Source organism: Mercenaria mercenaria, chromosome 7, assembly GCF_021730395.1.
Source record: "Mercenaria mercenaria strain notata chromosome 7, MADL_Memer_1, whole genome shotgun sequence".
Lineage (NCBI taxonomy): Eukaryota > Metazoa > Mollusca > Bivalvia > Venerida > Veneridae > Mercenaria > Mercenaria mercenaria.
In genome coordinates, this window is record NC_069367.1 from 3,130,540 (window position 1) to 3,145,468 (window position 14,929).

The 14,929-nt window shown below is 34.2% G+C and overlaps 1 protein-coding gene across 1 annotated transcript; it reads left to right on the forward strand.

The window, feature by feature from the left end:
* Positions 1-9,242: 9,242 nt before the first annotated feature.
* On the forward strand, positions 9,243-10,899 carry LOC123556118 (uncharacterized). Its single transcript, XM_053548967.1, has 2 exons — positions 9,243-9,545; positions 10,350-10,899. The coding sequence occupies exons 1-2, from the start codon at positions 9,366-9,368 to the stop codon at positions 10,464-10,466; spliced, it is 297 nt and encodes a 98-aa protein (XP_053404942.1). The 5' UTR covers positions 9,243-9,365; the 3' UTR covers positions 10,467-10,899.
* The last annotated feature ends 4,030 nt before the right edge of the window (positions 10,900-14,929 follow it).

A 14,929-nucleotide genomic window follows, 5' to 3' on the forward strand; every position in this document is an offset into this window, starting at 1 on the left:
TAAATTAAAAAGCCAAAACATGGTTCACGCGCAGCGTAGTTCAAGGTCTGTTTTTTTTTTTTTTTTTTTGCAGAATTAATCGAGATAGATTTTGATCTACAAGTATGTAGGATATTAGCTGGTCGTATTAGAATTAGATGTATTACAAGATTTAGCTTAACAAAAGGTTTCTTCTAGCGCATATGCAATATTCTGTCTTTTAAGAAAATCCGATTTTAGCATCATGTTACAGATGTTTGATATGACAGTGATAACAATATGTTATTTTACTTCATGTTCATTTGACCGCAATATTAAAATCTTCAGAATTCTGTAGCACCCCACCGTATGTTTTCGTCAAGTAATTGTCACACGAGAGCACCTGCATAGAGATTACATATACATTTATAATCACATTATGCATTTACGAAACGCAAGTAAGAATCTACATGGGTAAACAATGAAAAGAAGCATCTGGAAACCTGAACTTCAGAATTTGCAAATTGCACAGCCATATTTGAAGCAATAAAATGGATCATGCATATTCATTATATTAATCTCTATTCCTCAGTTTCAAATATTCAAAACACGGTTTAATATACTCTATACGAGTTATTATTCCTTGTCAGCTGACTGTTAATAAAATGCATTTCAGAACAGATTTACGTAAAGACGCATATCAATACACATTGGCATAGAGGCTATTTGTAATGAATATGAATGAGTCCAAAATGACGGCTCTACTGGTAATCGGATGCCTTTGACACTACCCTTGTATCAATTTACCTGCTCAGTCTAGTGTGAAATGTCAACCATAAGTGTTCCTTTTCAAGAGAAGGAACAATTATGTTGTCTTTTCTGCACATTCCATACCGGTGTGTCATGTTTGGTATTTTTGTCGTTTGTTTAAGAAACAATAATGCACAAATAAGGCTAAGCCTCACAGTGAGCCCCTGGAACAATACTAGTGCCAAGTGCATTTTAAGTTTTAGCCTTGCGAAGTCATGTGATGTTTATCATCGCAGTAATGTTGATATTTTCATGATGGATGACATGTTTTCTTTCATTTCTTTTGGAAATGTATCTTGTTTTAGAAATTAACAAAGTCAAAACTGATTGGAAACTATTCCGTTTTCGCTTTTTAGAGAGACAACGTTTCCACCTCCGGCACTAGGTGGCGACAAGTGGAAATACCCTGTTAATTGTCTTATCATTGTATAGAAATATAATCAGATTACCGTACAGCTCGCTTTTCTGAGAAAACAAGGATCAATATTAAACAGACAAAGACATGTTCCAGCATCGCCATTCCATCAAACCGTACCATATTTGAGTAAATGAAAATAAAATGAAAACATAACCGTCTACGCAAAATCCCAATGTCTTTTAAAAAAGGCAGGGTCACCAGACCAGTTGAAAAAGTACGCTTCTCACAATCAAGAATGAAAAGGTCTCAGAATTGTTGAAACAAATATAACATAGAACGGTTGTTTTTGAAGGAAATTATTGATGTTTTATATACGTGGGTGTCTGCGCTGCTGTGGTTTATGTTGTAGGGTTACTGCGTGTAAGGATCGTGGCTTTCCTTTTTTAATATTCGTCCTTGCTCTACTTTTCCCCAACACACGACCCTTTTACCCCTTACCCCTTTCCCTGTTTTTCTGTATTTTGCATATTATTAAAATGTACTTGTTGGATGTTTGAAGCAATCCGTCTACAATATTTTTCCGTTACATATTCTTTTTGTTTTAGGCCTACTTTGCGATGCATGGCTCTATGGCTGTGTTTAGGGTGCTTTGTGTTTCCGGCAAATCTACTCTTATCTTATATCTTTTAATGACGGCTTAAGGTGCTTTTCAGAGCATACACTACTGATCAAAAAGTAAGCCACCAACTATTATCTTGATAAACAACATTATGCACATTCATTAATACTAGGATTATATTTAGACAAAATTCTTTGCAAAAGGACAGCTAGGTTTCGCGGAACTACGTGAAAAAAATAGGTATTATTTTTATACAGAAATAAAATGTTTGAATTGCGGCTTAATTGTTGTTTTGATCAGTAGGATTTGTGTCAAAATGCAAGCTTTAAATAGTACGATTTCAGAATCTATTTCTCCTTGTTTCAACTTTGCACATTTACACTTATAACACTAATAATGTAAACTAAACCTACAGAATTATAAAGACAACTTCATTATTTCAACTAAACTATATATGATACCAACTAACTCTACAGACTTAATTCAACTAAACTACATATGATACCAACTAACTCTATAGAATTAATTCAATTAAAACTGACAAATTTCATAATGTAAAATTACTGACTAATTTCAACTAACACGACAAAATTATATCAACTAAACTACACAATTATATTAACTAAATTGATGCTACGTAATTGATTAAGTTATTATTAAATAACTCTTCCAACACAATTGCAGAATAATTTTAAGCAGAATTGCAGATTTTTTTCAGGTAAGTGTAAAGAATGAATTCAACTTTAAATTAAACATAAACAACAGATTTGTAAGTATGTAACTCTCAAATACTGATAAGAAAATATAGACCTCTTACTTATTGCTCCCATCAAGACTGAACATATTTCAATAACTTCGGAATTTGTGCCTCCCCCCCCCCCACCCCCCCCCCCCCCCCCCCCCCCCACACACACAAAAAATAAAATAAAAAAATAGATAAATAAATAAAATCAAATCAACTTGCTAGCAGTTTCACCGAACACTGATTGGTAACTACAGTCAAGTGTGGAACAAGTTGACGGAAGTAAGGCAAGTACGTACAGCCCTCATATCTCTTACTGTCTTACATATAAAATGAAATTATGAATGCATATTTTATGATCAGTCAGTTTTTGGTATAACTGAAAAATGTTCATACTGAAATACTGAGCAAAACATATCACTTAAATACGAGGCTAAATTTAAACACCAGCGAATAAAGAAATTGATAACGTCTTCATAAGGTCCTTGAATAAAGTAAAAAATTATAAATACCGTGAGTTTTTCTACAATGTAGAATTTATTAATCCGGTATTTTTAACATGGCCAGTAAAGAGAATAGGGTCGTTTGTTTGATTTGTGTTTTACCTTGACCGGAAAAATATGTACTTTAGTCAAGTTATTATACTGAGAGTATATGTGTCGTGGAATGTTATTTTGGGGCTTATGGACGTTGTCGTCGTTATCGAGAAAATGCGAGATTTGTTTACGTCTTTTTATGGTACACGATTCCACGTGTAAGCTTAGAAAAAAAAACTTTCAAAGAATGATTTGTCAATACTTTGAAATAAAGTGAGACTTACAAAAATCTTCAACGACTCTCATTTTGTGGTTTGCAACCGATGACAATTGAATTTTCACAAAATATTGATTATTCTGAGCGCCCTATTACGTCATGTAAAAACTGTGTGATTTCGGTTCTGTACGTGTGTGCTGGAAATGCTTCTATTTATGTTAGTTTAGAATATTCGCTGACGGTTTAATGTTGATGCTGGATTTGTACGTAACATCTTTGAATTGGTAAGTATGAATTTCTTTCTAATATTATGAGAAAATACGCATTTTGTCGAAATAATTGAACCCGGAAGTAATGCGACTTTGAAACTGAGGAAGGATTTAGCAACGATTTGTTGATAGCAACCAAGTTATGACCGCCATAATTCATAAAAACCATAAATTTGAACCATTAACATTCTAAAATGACCCAGTTTGAACTGTCACAATCTAGTACTAGCTCACATTTACCTAAGTGGTCTAGCTAAGATTATAAACTTGTGCACCAATCTGTACTGCCAATCAGTTTTTAAGTGTAAGAGGATCATTTCTTTCAGCCATACTAATGATGTTGCCATATATTTAGAGAAACAGGAACTTTATTCAGAAAAAAATGTACAAAGTCATTTAGGTTAAATATATAGAGGATATTTGTCTTGCCAAACATGTAACTTACTCATTTTACATCAGTTGAGTTGTAGAGTAAAGTTCTTACAACTTATATTAACTTCTCTCAATGTTTGCTTCCCGGAGTTCTGAGCATGTACTTGTGTCTAAAGAAGGGATTGTGAAGGTCTCGGTCAAATTCCACGAGGGTAGGAATCTGACTCTCTACCCACACCAAAGTGCATCCAGTGAGTAGTTGCTTATTAAAAGATAAACTTCTGATCTTACTCTACAACTACAAGCGACATGAAACTATCACCAAAGTCAGTTTTTTATTACTGAATATACACAGTATTATGATATCGACTTATAAATTTAAAGAAATTATTTTGTCATGTTTCAGGCAGTCCACCATGCACTCTGGATGTTGAATACCATTATCCCTGGGATTTTGCACAGCATGTGCATTATCCGCATCATTCACAACAAGTTGGACCAATTTATTTCCGTACCCCAAGAAAGTGCCATGTGTTTGGTGTATGTGCAGAAGGATCAGGTATAAGAATACTAAAATCTCACAGTATTCATGCTTCAATACTGTATTAAACTCTTAGCATAGTAGCGGTGCTTATGTCTGCTTTTGCCACCAGTGCAGATCAAGAGAAGTCTGATCATGATCTGCACTGTTCATAACTGGGGCAGTAAATTATCAATGAATGATGTCTAAATTTGCGGCCAGTGTAGATCAAGATGAGCATGCACATCCATTCGGTCTGGTCTACACAGTGTTTACTATTCAGTCATTAATTAGTTCATGATCTCCACTTTAAATAAACTATTCTTGCATAAAAACTACTTTTTTCACTTGATCCTCCCATGTATTAACGGGAGAAAAATCGTGTGCAAACAAGGCAATTCACGTGCTGTTAATACCCGATTTTTATTTTTGAAATGCTTTCCCAGGGACGTATATGTAATTCTGCGCAGATTGACATCTGGTATCTGCGTCTTTTTCCTTTCATAAAAACCTCTTCTTGAAGTATTAAAGATGCAATCTAAACCATAGAATGTTTTACTGTATCGGTAACTAACGCCAAATGCGCTGCCCCCAACATTGTTCGTACTCGTTTCTTCCCTTGTTTACTCCCCTTTTGAACTCTGCGTCAATTCAGATTTTGTAGACAACGTGAATGTTAAAGAATCGCGTGTTTACCTGTGCGATTCTTTGTTTTTAGGTATCATATTTATGATTTTGGTAAGTATCTGTCAGTATGTTTTTATCTAATTTCTCGAAGAATTTATATTAACAGCTTGGAAACTTGACACTATGTTCGTACTCATCCGTACTCCAACTGCGTGTCCGTACTCAATTTAACTCGAATGTAAAGTTATTATTCTTGAAATTGTGATCGAGTCCACCAAATTGTGAAATGATATGAACAATTATTGGTACTTTTATGTTTGTAAAAATGAGAGATAAAAAATCGCTTAAAAACCTTCAGGATGTGCTTTTGATAGTGTTATTTATTTCCGGGCCCTAGATACGGATATTTAAAACATGTTTACCGTTTCCAAGAACAACTGGTATGGTAAATAAAAAATGTATCGGAATCGTCAAGTCATCACATATGAAAACAATACATAAATCGTCGTGAAATATATTTTTATGCAAGAATAGCGACAATACACGTTTGTTTTGTGTATTAACGTCTGCAGAAGCCCTTGGGATATGTTTGTGACCTCGACTTTCGGTCTCGGACACAAACAATCCCGCGGGCTTCTGCAGACGTTAATACACAAAAAAAACGTGTATAATCCCTACATAAACAGCATTGTCCAAATTGAAAGACATTTTAAAAATTTGGCATTTTAATGGTAAAATACATTATAAACATGTATTATGTAAATATTATATTTTTTTGCCGTTTTGTATTTCTTGCAGGCAAAGAGACTTTTTATTTAATTGATAAAAGTCAGTGCACTGTGAAAGGAGTGGAATGTGTGGTGTATAGAGCTCATCATTATTTGCAGTTCAATGGCATAGGAGAGAAACATGCACAGGTTGTATAATACTAAAACAGTACATGTTATACTTTAATATATTTTATTTTGGGCTTGAATCTGACTGTTGTAAAGAAGCAACACATGTACAAACATTTGCAGAAGTTAACTATGGTTTCAAAATCACCAGCAGTGTAATTGTAAAAATGTAAACATTAAATGTTTAAGTGCTTGATCTTTTTTTGAATGATAAAACTCACAGATTCACTGACACAAGACTAGTTAAATTCTGTTATAAGTACAAAATAAAAATTAAACATACTTTTACTCCTTTGTAATAATGGGTATCTTTACTATTGTTTTGCATTTGATTTAATTTGTTATTTGTTTTTGTTTTATTAGATACATTTCAATAATGCGGCTGGGCAGAACAAAAACAACTTTGTCATTTGGTATGCAGTTATGGCGCATGGTAAAATTTCTTAGGCTAAAATAAACAATTTTCTATTATAGTTGTTTTTAATGTGCCCATGATTTATAACAAATAACTAAATGTATTGCATGCATGTAACAACATTTTTAGTTAGTAGTTTCCTGTCTACAGAAAAAGGAGTAAAATAATAATGTACTGAGGCAATGTATCTGTTTCCAGCATTCATGGATACTGGGTAAAAATGAATTGAGTAGCACATAGTGCAGACTTATGATAAGCCTGCTCAGATGTGCAGGGTGATTATGGTTAAATAGTTCACATAAGCAGTACTTAATGGCTTCAGAAAGGTCTTGCCATTATTCTGATGTTATCAAATCCATAGAACAATTCATAGAACATATGTATTTCAAGCTGAAAATGTTGAATGAATGCCATAGTTCACTAATACTTACTAAGTTTTGAGAAGTTATATCTTACTGTGATTAGTATTTAGCTATTATTTTAGCCACGTCAGGAGAAAAAAAAACATTGTGCCTTTGTGACTGGTAGGAAATGACATGATTATATCTGACTGTCATCTAAAGACAAATATCATATGAGCTGCATCATGAGAAAACCAACACTTGGATTAACAACCAGTATGGATGCAGATACATCTCAATCCATACTGGTCACAAAATCGTAATCATTATGATGGTTTTCTCATGACTCTGTTCATTTTACTTGAAAATGCTGATAAAAGTTTTGTTAGCTGAATATTACCATGACATTTAAAATTTCAGGACTACATGAGACATGTTGCAACGAGTATGTTGGTGGCAGGACACAGGGAATTCGCCCCAGATTAGCATTCCTGTGTATGGAAAGTAAAGTCGAGAGATTCTGATGCAGAAAAAATGACCCAAATGGCTGACACAGTCATCAAGAGGGGGTCACAATGTTCCACAAGTAGTTGATAATCCTGAAAAACCTGTTGTTTTTTTACAGCTGGGAGCATTTATTTGAACAGTATTTTAAACCTGTTCAACAGTTGTCTAAATACAATGTACCAACATTTCTTTGTCAGTTCAGTTGAACCGGGTGTTGTATGTTGCAAAGAATATTTTGATTCTGAAGAAGTTAAAGTAACTATACTGAAGCAAGTGCCCGATAAAAATGCCATGCCTGTAGTAAAAGCCTTTCCAGGTCTGAATGCGGCCCGTCAGTGGTATTTGTATGAACAAATTGGTCAGTTCTTTAAATCTGACCTTGCAAAAGATGCTATTTGTCCCAAACCGTTTGTTCAAAAAGTAGAAATTAAACTTGATGCAGATTGTGATGCAAAAGTTGCTGGTAAAAGAATGAGTAATATATTGACATGAGACTTCATTTTGCAAGAGAGAAAAATTCCTTTGCCATTAGCTGTATGTGATATTCACTTAATATCCAATGCTTCAAAAGTCAATAACTGTATGGTATCTGTAAATGGCTGAACAATATACAAATAATTATGCAAAATAAAGCATAAAATACATATTTGTTGTTAGACAATAGTATTTTAGTTGTTTGTATGAAGTGACAATATTTATCACAAGTTCTTAGTTGTGTTGTACTTGAAATCTTTTTATCTTAGCAACTATACTCTACTTTGAACAGAAATTTTCAAGATTATTTTTTGTAGATATTGTTTCAAATTTCAAAGCATTTGTTAATTTTTCATTTACAGTGTTAGTCTGGAAAACTGAAAAATGCAGAAATACTCTTTACTTTCTAGGCAACAAGAACTATTTTATAAGTAATGTAAACATGTATGCAAACAGTTATTTGCTTGAATCATGTTTGTGAAATTCAAAACTACAATTTTGAACATGGACCGTCTTCAAAAGTTTTCAATAGATTGACCTGATTTTTTCAAGACTGTTTGTTTATAAATTTTGTTTACATTTTCAGTTGATCTTTAAACGAACGCAAATGTTTCAGTCAAATTATAAGTCTAAAAACCTAAAAAAACATGGAAATTGTGAAATATTCCATTGTTGCTAAGCAACAAAAATATTGAGGCCACTGTTTTGTAACTATATTTGTGCTTTATTATCATAGCTGACATATTGTCTTTCATTTGGTCATGTAGAATATGAACTGTATAGGTTCATATCCATAATTTTGACGTATGTGCCCGTGATAAAAAGGAAATGAAACACAGCAAAAATCCTCTAAGACATCATACTAAATGTTGTAAGTAAGGCTTTGATTGGCTAGCGGAAGGGTCGTCAGAACGAGGCTATGAATAGCACGTCTTCAGATCTAATGTGCGTAGCGTTAATTAGAGATGTCTTCTAGTCAGATTGAGGGGGCTGAACACGAACCAGGTGTATCTAAGAGTCAGAAACAAGAAGAAAAGCATTCAAAGGGATTCGTAAATGAGATCTGTATTCACAATGTAACTGCAGATGCGTGGGGTATTTGATAACACTGATATTTGCTCGAAATTTATAAACAGTTACAGCAATTATCTATACAATGCTTCTAGAACTATATTATTATGTAATGCATGCATGTAAATAAAGAAATGATTGTGACATTTTGTTTAATTGATTTTATATTTATACTTAAAATCTAAAGGAAGCTAACCTTAAATATCACCTGATTTTTCACAGTTTGGCTTGGATTTGAAGACATTCTTTCCTGTATTTCATAAGTAACTAAAGATCATAAATCATCAATAAAAGTATTTGTTGCAATTACTTTAATGTTCTGAAATTATTTCTAGTAATAAAACTAGCCTAATATATTCGGTGTTTGATTTACGATTTGGTATGCCAAATCCTGTCTGTATTCTATACTTTACGTATAAATAATGTTAGGCCACCGCTTGCTGCAGTTCATACGTGCAGAGCTATGTTAAAGCTACTTGTCATTTCGTTTCGAATGGATTATATAAAACAATGTAAAAACTTAGTCCAAGTATATTGATTTCTATACCATAAAGAAAATAATGCCCAAAGCTTATCTGTAACTACAGCAATATATATGTGAACTGTTCAATCCCTTACATTTGTGAATATGATATGTTGTTAGGTTATACATACTACTTTCAATATCTTACAGATAAAACTGTTCCTGAAGTTGCTATAAGATGGTTGATACAGAAGAAGGTTGTGTCTTCTGTAATTATTGGTTGTACATCAGTAAAGCAGCTGGAGGAAAATATGGGTGCATCTGCTGGTTGGGAGCTGACTACAAACCAGGTTTGTGCAACTGACCATCACTTTTGGACATACATTGTTATACTTATTTTGCATTGAAAACAATATAAAGTAAAACCGTCAAATCTAAATGTACACAAAACTGATTCTGTCAATGCCTGGACAAAAATTTAAATGTCAAATATTACCTTCAAGTATCAAACACAATATGGTCAACAAATATTGTTTAAATAGTTTCTTGTGAAACACATATATAACATATATCGCCTCAATATTTTCCTTCAACGAATTTTACCCGAGTCATTGCAGTCATTTCTATAGACTTTTATAATACCATTTATAATATACATTATTCACTGTTCTTAAAACACTTTGCATGTGAAAATTGGTTTTCATCTAATTTTCAAAATATCTTAATAAGTTCTGAATTTATCGCCAATAAGGCTTCATGGTTTCAGTTCCATTGTAACTTTTATCCAATTGATTGGACATTAAGTGTTTAATAATATCGTCTCATTTTCATTCTTTTAACCAATCTGGTCCTGTTAGAACGTCTGGTATCTGAGTTTCATTATAATATACTTTTTATCTTCCTTCCCCCCTTCCCCAAAAAAGAATAAGGTCAGTACTTCTAGATAATAACTTTAAAGACAAGTGTCCGTTATAGGCTCTCATACAGCAACGGTAATGTCGGAGACATAATAAAAAAGTTGCTTTAACGGATGACGGACGACACAGGGATCTTCAGCCAGAGAGCACTATAGTAACTTCTAACAGAGAGACCCTGAATTAGAAAATACATTCTTATTAGTAGAAGTTTCTATATTTCATTGTAATTTCTTTCAGATGAAAGAACTTAATGAAACGCATCCTGTGAAAAAGCCGTACCCATACGATTTCATATGGGGAGTGCACAACTCTACAAGAATGAACAGATTCAACGATTCCCTTACGCTCCTATAGGTTAGCTAGATACAAACGAGAAATTGTTCAAAGTTCGGGGAATTCTATATTGACTTTTATTCGATAACATGTGTTATACTTTTTGCCGCAATACAAGACCTTTATCTAAAAATACAATGATCATTAGAAATTGTTTATTTTAATGTTAAATGTTTCGAATCCAAAATGGCGGACATTTTATATAGATAAATGAATATTATTATATTGTTAACAAACAGTTGTTATCACATTGCTTTAAGTTTCTTTAAAATGACGTATCTTATCAATTAAAATGAAATAACGAAAAGCATACTGGGAAATATGCGACTTTTTATATCTTCAGAAAGGATGGTTTGTTTAAGGGTAATTACTTATTATATTTGTATAATACTTTTGATAATAAAGTGAAATGCTTTGGTTTATTATTATACAGACTTAATTGAGGGATGCTTTTTTTCACATTAATGTGCAATAATGCTGTGATTTCTGATTACTGTAATGGTATATATGCTTGCATAGGCCACATGGCTTAGACTGAAAATAGATGTCTATTCTATACTGTTTTCTTCAATTCTTCAGTTTTCCAAGCAGACCAAAACTATTGCATTTTAAGCATTGACATGACCTTAACACGACATTTCGATCTGCATGACGTCTCGTTATAGTTAGCGTTTATGTCAAGCTTTTGAAAGTCTTTGTAGGTGTTAAAAAGAATAGCTGTGGACATAACACACTGCCTTTAGACATTTTATACCACGGTACAACCTTAAACTTGAACGGAAATGGTTGGCAGATGGGTTCTGTGCGTAGTCTTGTTGTTATACTAAGTCATTTGGAAGCCATTTAAAATTGTTTCAAAGATATACAGAGGACAATGAAACATTACATTTCGACATCATCGTTCTACCTTTATACTGAACCAACTTGGTCTACATGTCAACACTTAAAGCTATCATTTGTGCAAAGCCAATAACAATATTTATAGTTAGTAAAAATAAATAAAGCAGACACTTCTAACTAAAACAAGCATTTTGGAAAGACATGACAAATGAAACAGTATCTCATTTCTCTGATTTTCATACTTATAACTAAAATATTAATATCTGAATATAAAGCTGTTTCACATGTGTTGACTTGTTACTGGCCTGTGAATTTGAAATATGTCTATTAATTTGTATTTAAATCATGTTGACGTCCATACATATATCGTTGGAGCGTAGCGGTTTAGGCAGACTGTGTTAATCGTGATATTAAGACTGTGTTTATCCTGATATTAAAGGAGATTATTTCCAAGCTTCGTATAATCCTCGGGCACAGCATTTTCCCATCGTTATATATTAGAATGGTCAATAGTATTATTGGAAGAGGCTATGCACGTGTTGTTCTGACACATATTACATAGTTAGTGTTCAGGACGTTTCCTATTGGATTGTAAGATGACGTAACATGTGAGGTACAACATGTATATTAGATTTTAATAGGTTTGATAAATTGTATCCTGATCTGCTTCGTGGTGGTCTCAATGGTGTTTCTCTTTGTGCTCTGGATTCTTGCGTACTGTTACGTCAAAGGGTAACAATTGCTTCTTAAAGTAAGTAAAAGTAACAGAAAAACATACCATTAACTATTTACAATAACAAATTTTTATTCATAAAAGTAGCAATTCAAATACCGTAAACATGTCAAATAGCCGTAAATTGCAATTTTGTATGCTAGAATAGTCCAAATCCTGGTCAAATTCAAATTTAAAACTAATCAGGGATAAATCGAAATTATTCTCACATCAAAACTGAATTTTTTAATTGTGTCTATTGGCAGTTTCTGTGATATGCAGGCTTCATAACATCAGATCCCCTTTCTAAAGTTCAGTTGTTTAGTTCTGCCCATTGTTTTCTTTAAGACTCATTTAAGGTTAGGGTTAGGGTCTTAAGAATAACGTTCTTCCTAACACTTAGTCTATAGTTCAACGTGATATTCCTTGTTACCCCCACTTTTCTTCAGTCTTTGAATTTGTCACACCATCATTAGTCGACCGCTGTTGAACGAACCTTGTACCTGAAAACAGTAAAACACTCATGGCAGTACCGCTGTTCAGATACTTCATGATTCACGGTACAGTAAATTTCCCAAAATAAGACCACCATTCGGACTGGTAAAAAATGGTCTCATTATCGAAATGATCTCGATAGCAAGGCCTTGTGGTCTTAATATCGAGGGCGATCTTAAAATCGAGTGGTCTTAGTAGCGGAACTTTACTACAATACCATGTAAATGCCATAAAGATTACTTAGACGAATATTTTAAGCATAGATCTAATTGATTGCTTTGTTTACTTAGATCGTGTTTACCATACCGAATCTGGTTAGAATATACACGTATGCCTTAAAACTCATGAGTTAATAGATATCAACACGGTTTAAAATCTACATTCTATATCATATATTGTTAATTTTTTCACATTCTGAACAGTAACTTGCACACCTACAATGCCTATATGTTTAAATAATAACAATTATAATCATTATATTAAAAAAGGGGGAATGGGGGGGTGGTACTTTTCCTGTCCATTCATGTTTGTTTGTTTGTTTTGGGTTTAACGCCGTTTTTCAACAGTATTTCAGTCATGTAGCGGGCAGTTAATCTAACCAGTGTTCCTGAATTCTGTACCAGTACAAACCTGTTCTCCGCAAGTAACTGCCAACTTCCCCACATGAGTCAGAGGTGGAGGACCAATGATTTCAGACACAATGTCGTTTATCAAATAGTCGCGGAGAACATACGCCCCGCGATCCGTAGACCAACGCTTTACCTACTTGGCTAAGCGGGCGGGCTGTGTCCATTCATAATCTGTTCATTCATGATCTTGCGAAGAGAGGCAATTGCGACGTCATTGCGCGTTCTTGTCATGCAAAACAAATATCGGCACTTTCCGTAAGCACCGAGAACACCCAGCTTGTCTTCTGGAGTTGTCAGTTTCAATTGAACTCAATTAAGTGACAATATGAGACTGTAACATTATTTCGCTAAAATAAAAGAGGTTATTTGCGACAAATAATCATACTTATTTAAAGACTCATTTAATCTATCAAGCGGAGATACGGACATAAGGCGATCACATGCTAGTGATGCGACCTCGGAAATTACATTGTAATCACACTGATAACTGGTGGCCATTAAGCTTTTGAACTCACTTCTATGAATGAATAAACAACACTATGTTAATTTCACTTCTTGTATTTTATCATTCAATCAATAATTACCGAGGTACCATTAAGGCTGCGGTTAGATCTTCTTAACCACAGAGGTCCCATACAGGCTACAGTTCGATCTGATCAACGTCCTAAAATATTCCGTTCACTGGAAACAGTAACAAAATTATTGCGCTTGTCCTGAAAAGCTATAAGTTTCTTTTGATTGGAAATATGTGGCCGCTACGTGAAGATCCTAAAAATATGCTGCCAAAAGTTTCTTTGCAAAAACTTCTAGCTCCAAATGTGCTAAGTTCTAGCTCCAAATGTGCTTCCTCGTTACAGGACTAGACCGGGCAAAAATGAAATTTATAAAAGCCCTTCTCTGAATTACTGCGTGATTAAACAGCGCTTTAGATCGGACGCTAAAGTGATACAACTTATCATACCTAACCTTGCTTACATACCATGCGCGAGCAACAAACTATACGTATACCATGTACAACAGCGCTTATACCATGCGCAACACCAAACTGTGCTTATACCATGCACAACTGCGCTTTTACCATGCGCAACGCTATACTGTGCTTATACCATGCACAACTGCTCATATACCGTGCGCAACACTATACTGTGCTTATGCCATGCACAACTGCTCATATACCGTGCGCAACACTATACTGTGCTTATGCCATGCACAACTGCGCTTTTACCATGCACAACGCTATACTGTGCTTATATCATGCACAACTGCTCATATACCGTGCGCAACACTATACTGTGCTTATGCCATGCACAACTGCGCTTATACCATGCGCAGCACCATACTGTGCTTACAGCATGTGCAACTTCGCTTATACCGTGCGCAACGCAATCAGATAGTAAAATTTCGATTTGTGCTGTGCAGTAATAACGGAGGAGGCTTTAGCGTACGTTATACACAAATATATTCAAAATGAAAAGAAAGTAAGGGTGAGTTTTAATAAAAAAGCACCTGTGACGCTAGAATTTCCGCCACAAAAAAGGAAAAATAAGAAATCATTGTTTTCTTTTTTCCGCCAAATTCTAGCGAGCGAACTGTGTTAGAAAGCATTTTAATGCCCTTAATTCAGGACCTGTGTCTTAAAGGTGTACACCATCCGGCCTATATAAAGCGATGGTTTTGTTGTCAATATTTCTTGTGTGAAGTTTATTTCTTCCTCGTTGACTTCAAACCATTTGCCCCTCATCGATGTGGGTTCGAAACCTCATTTGGGGCGTAGAATTCTTCACGTGAGGAAGCCATCCAGCTGGCTT

Excerpts from the sequence above, each read along its gene's own strand:
- LOC123556118 (XM_053548967.1), top strand. The coding sequence starts at position 9,366 with ATGTTGTTAGGTTATACATACTACTTTCAATATCTTACAGATAAAACT. Across the intron at positions 9,546-10,349 it reads GGGAGCTGACTACAAACCAG|ATGAAAGAACTTAATGAAAC; the intron begins GTTTGTGCAACT and ends AATTTCTTTCAG.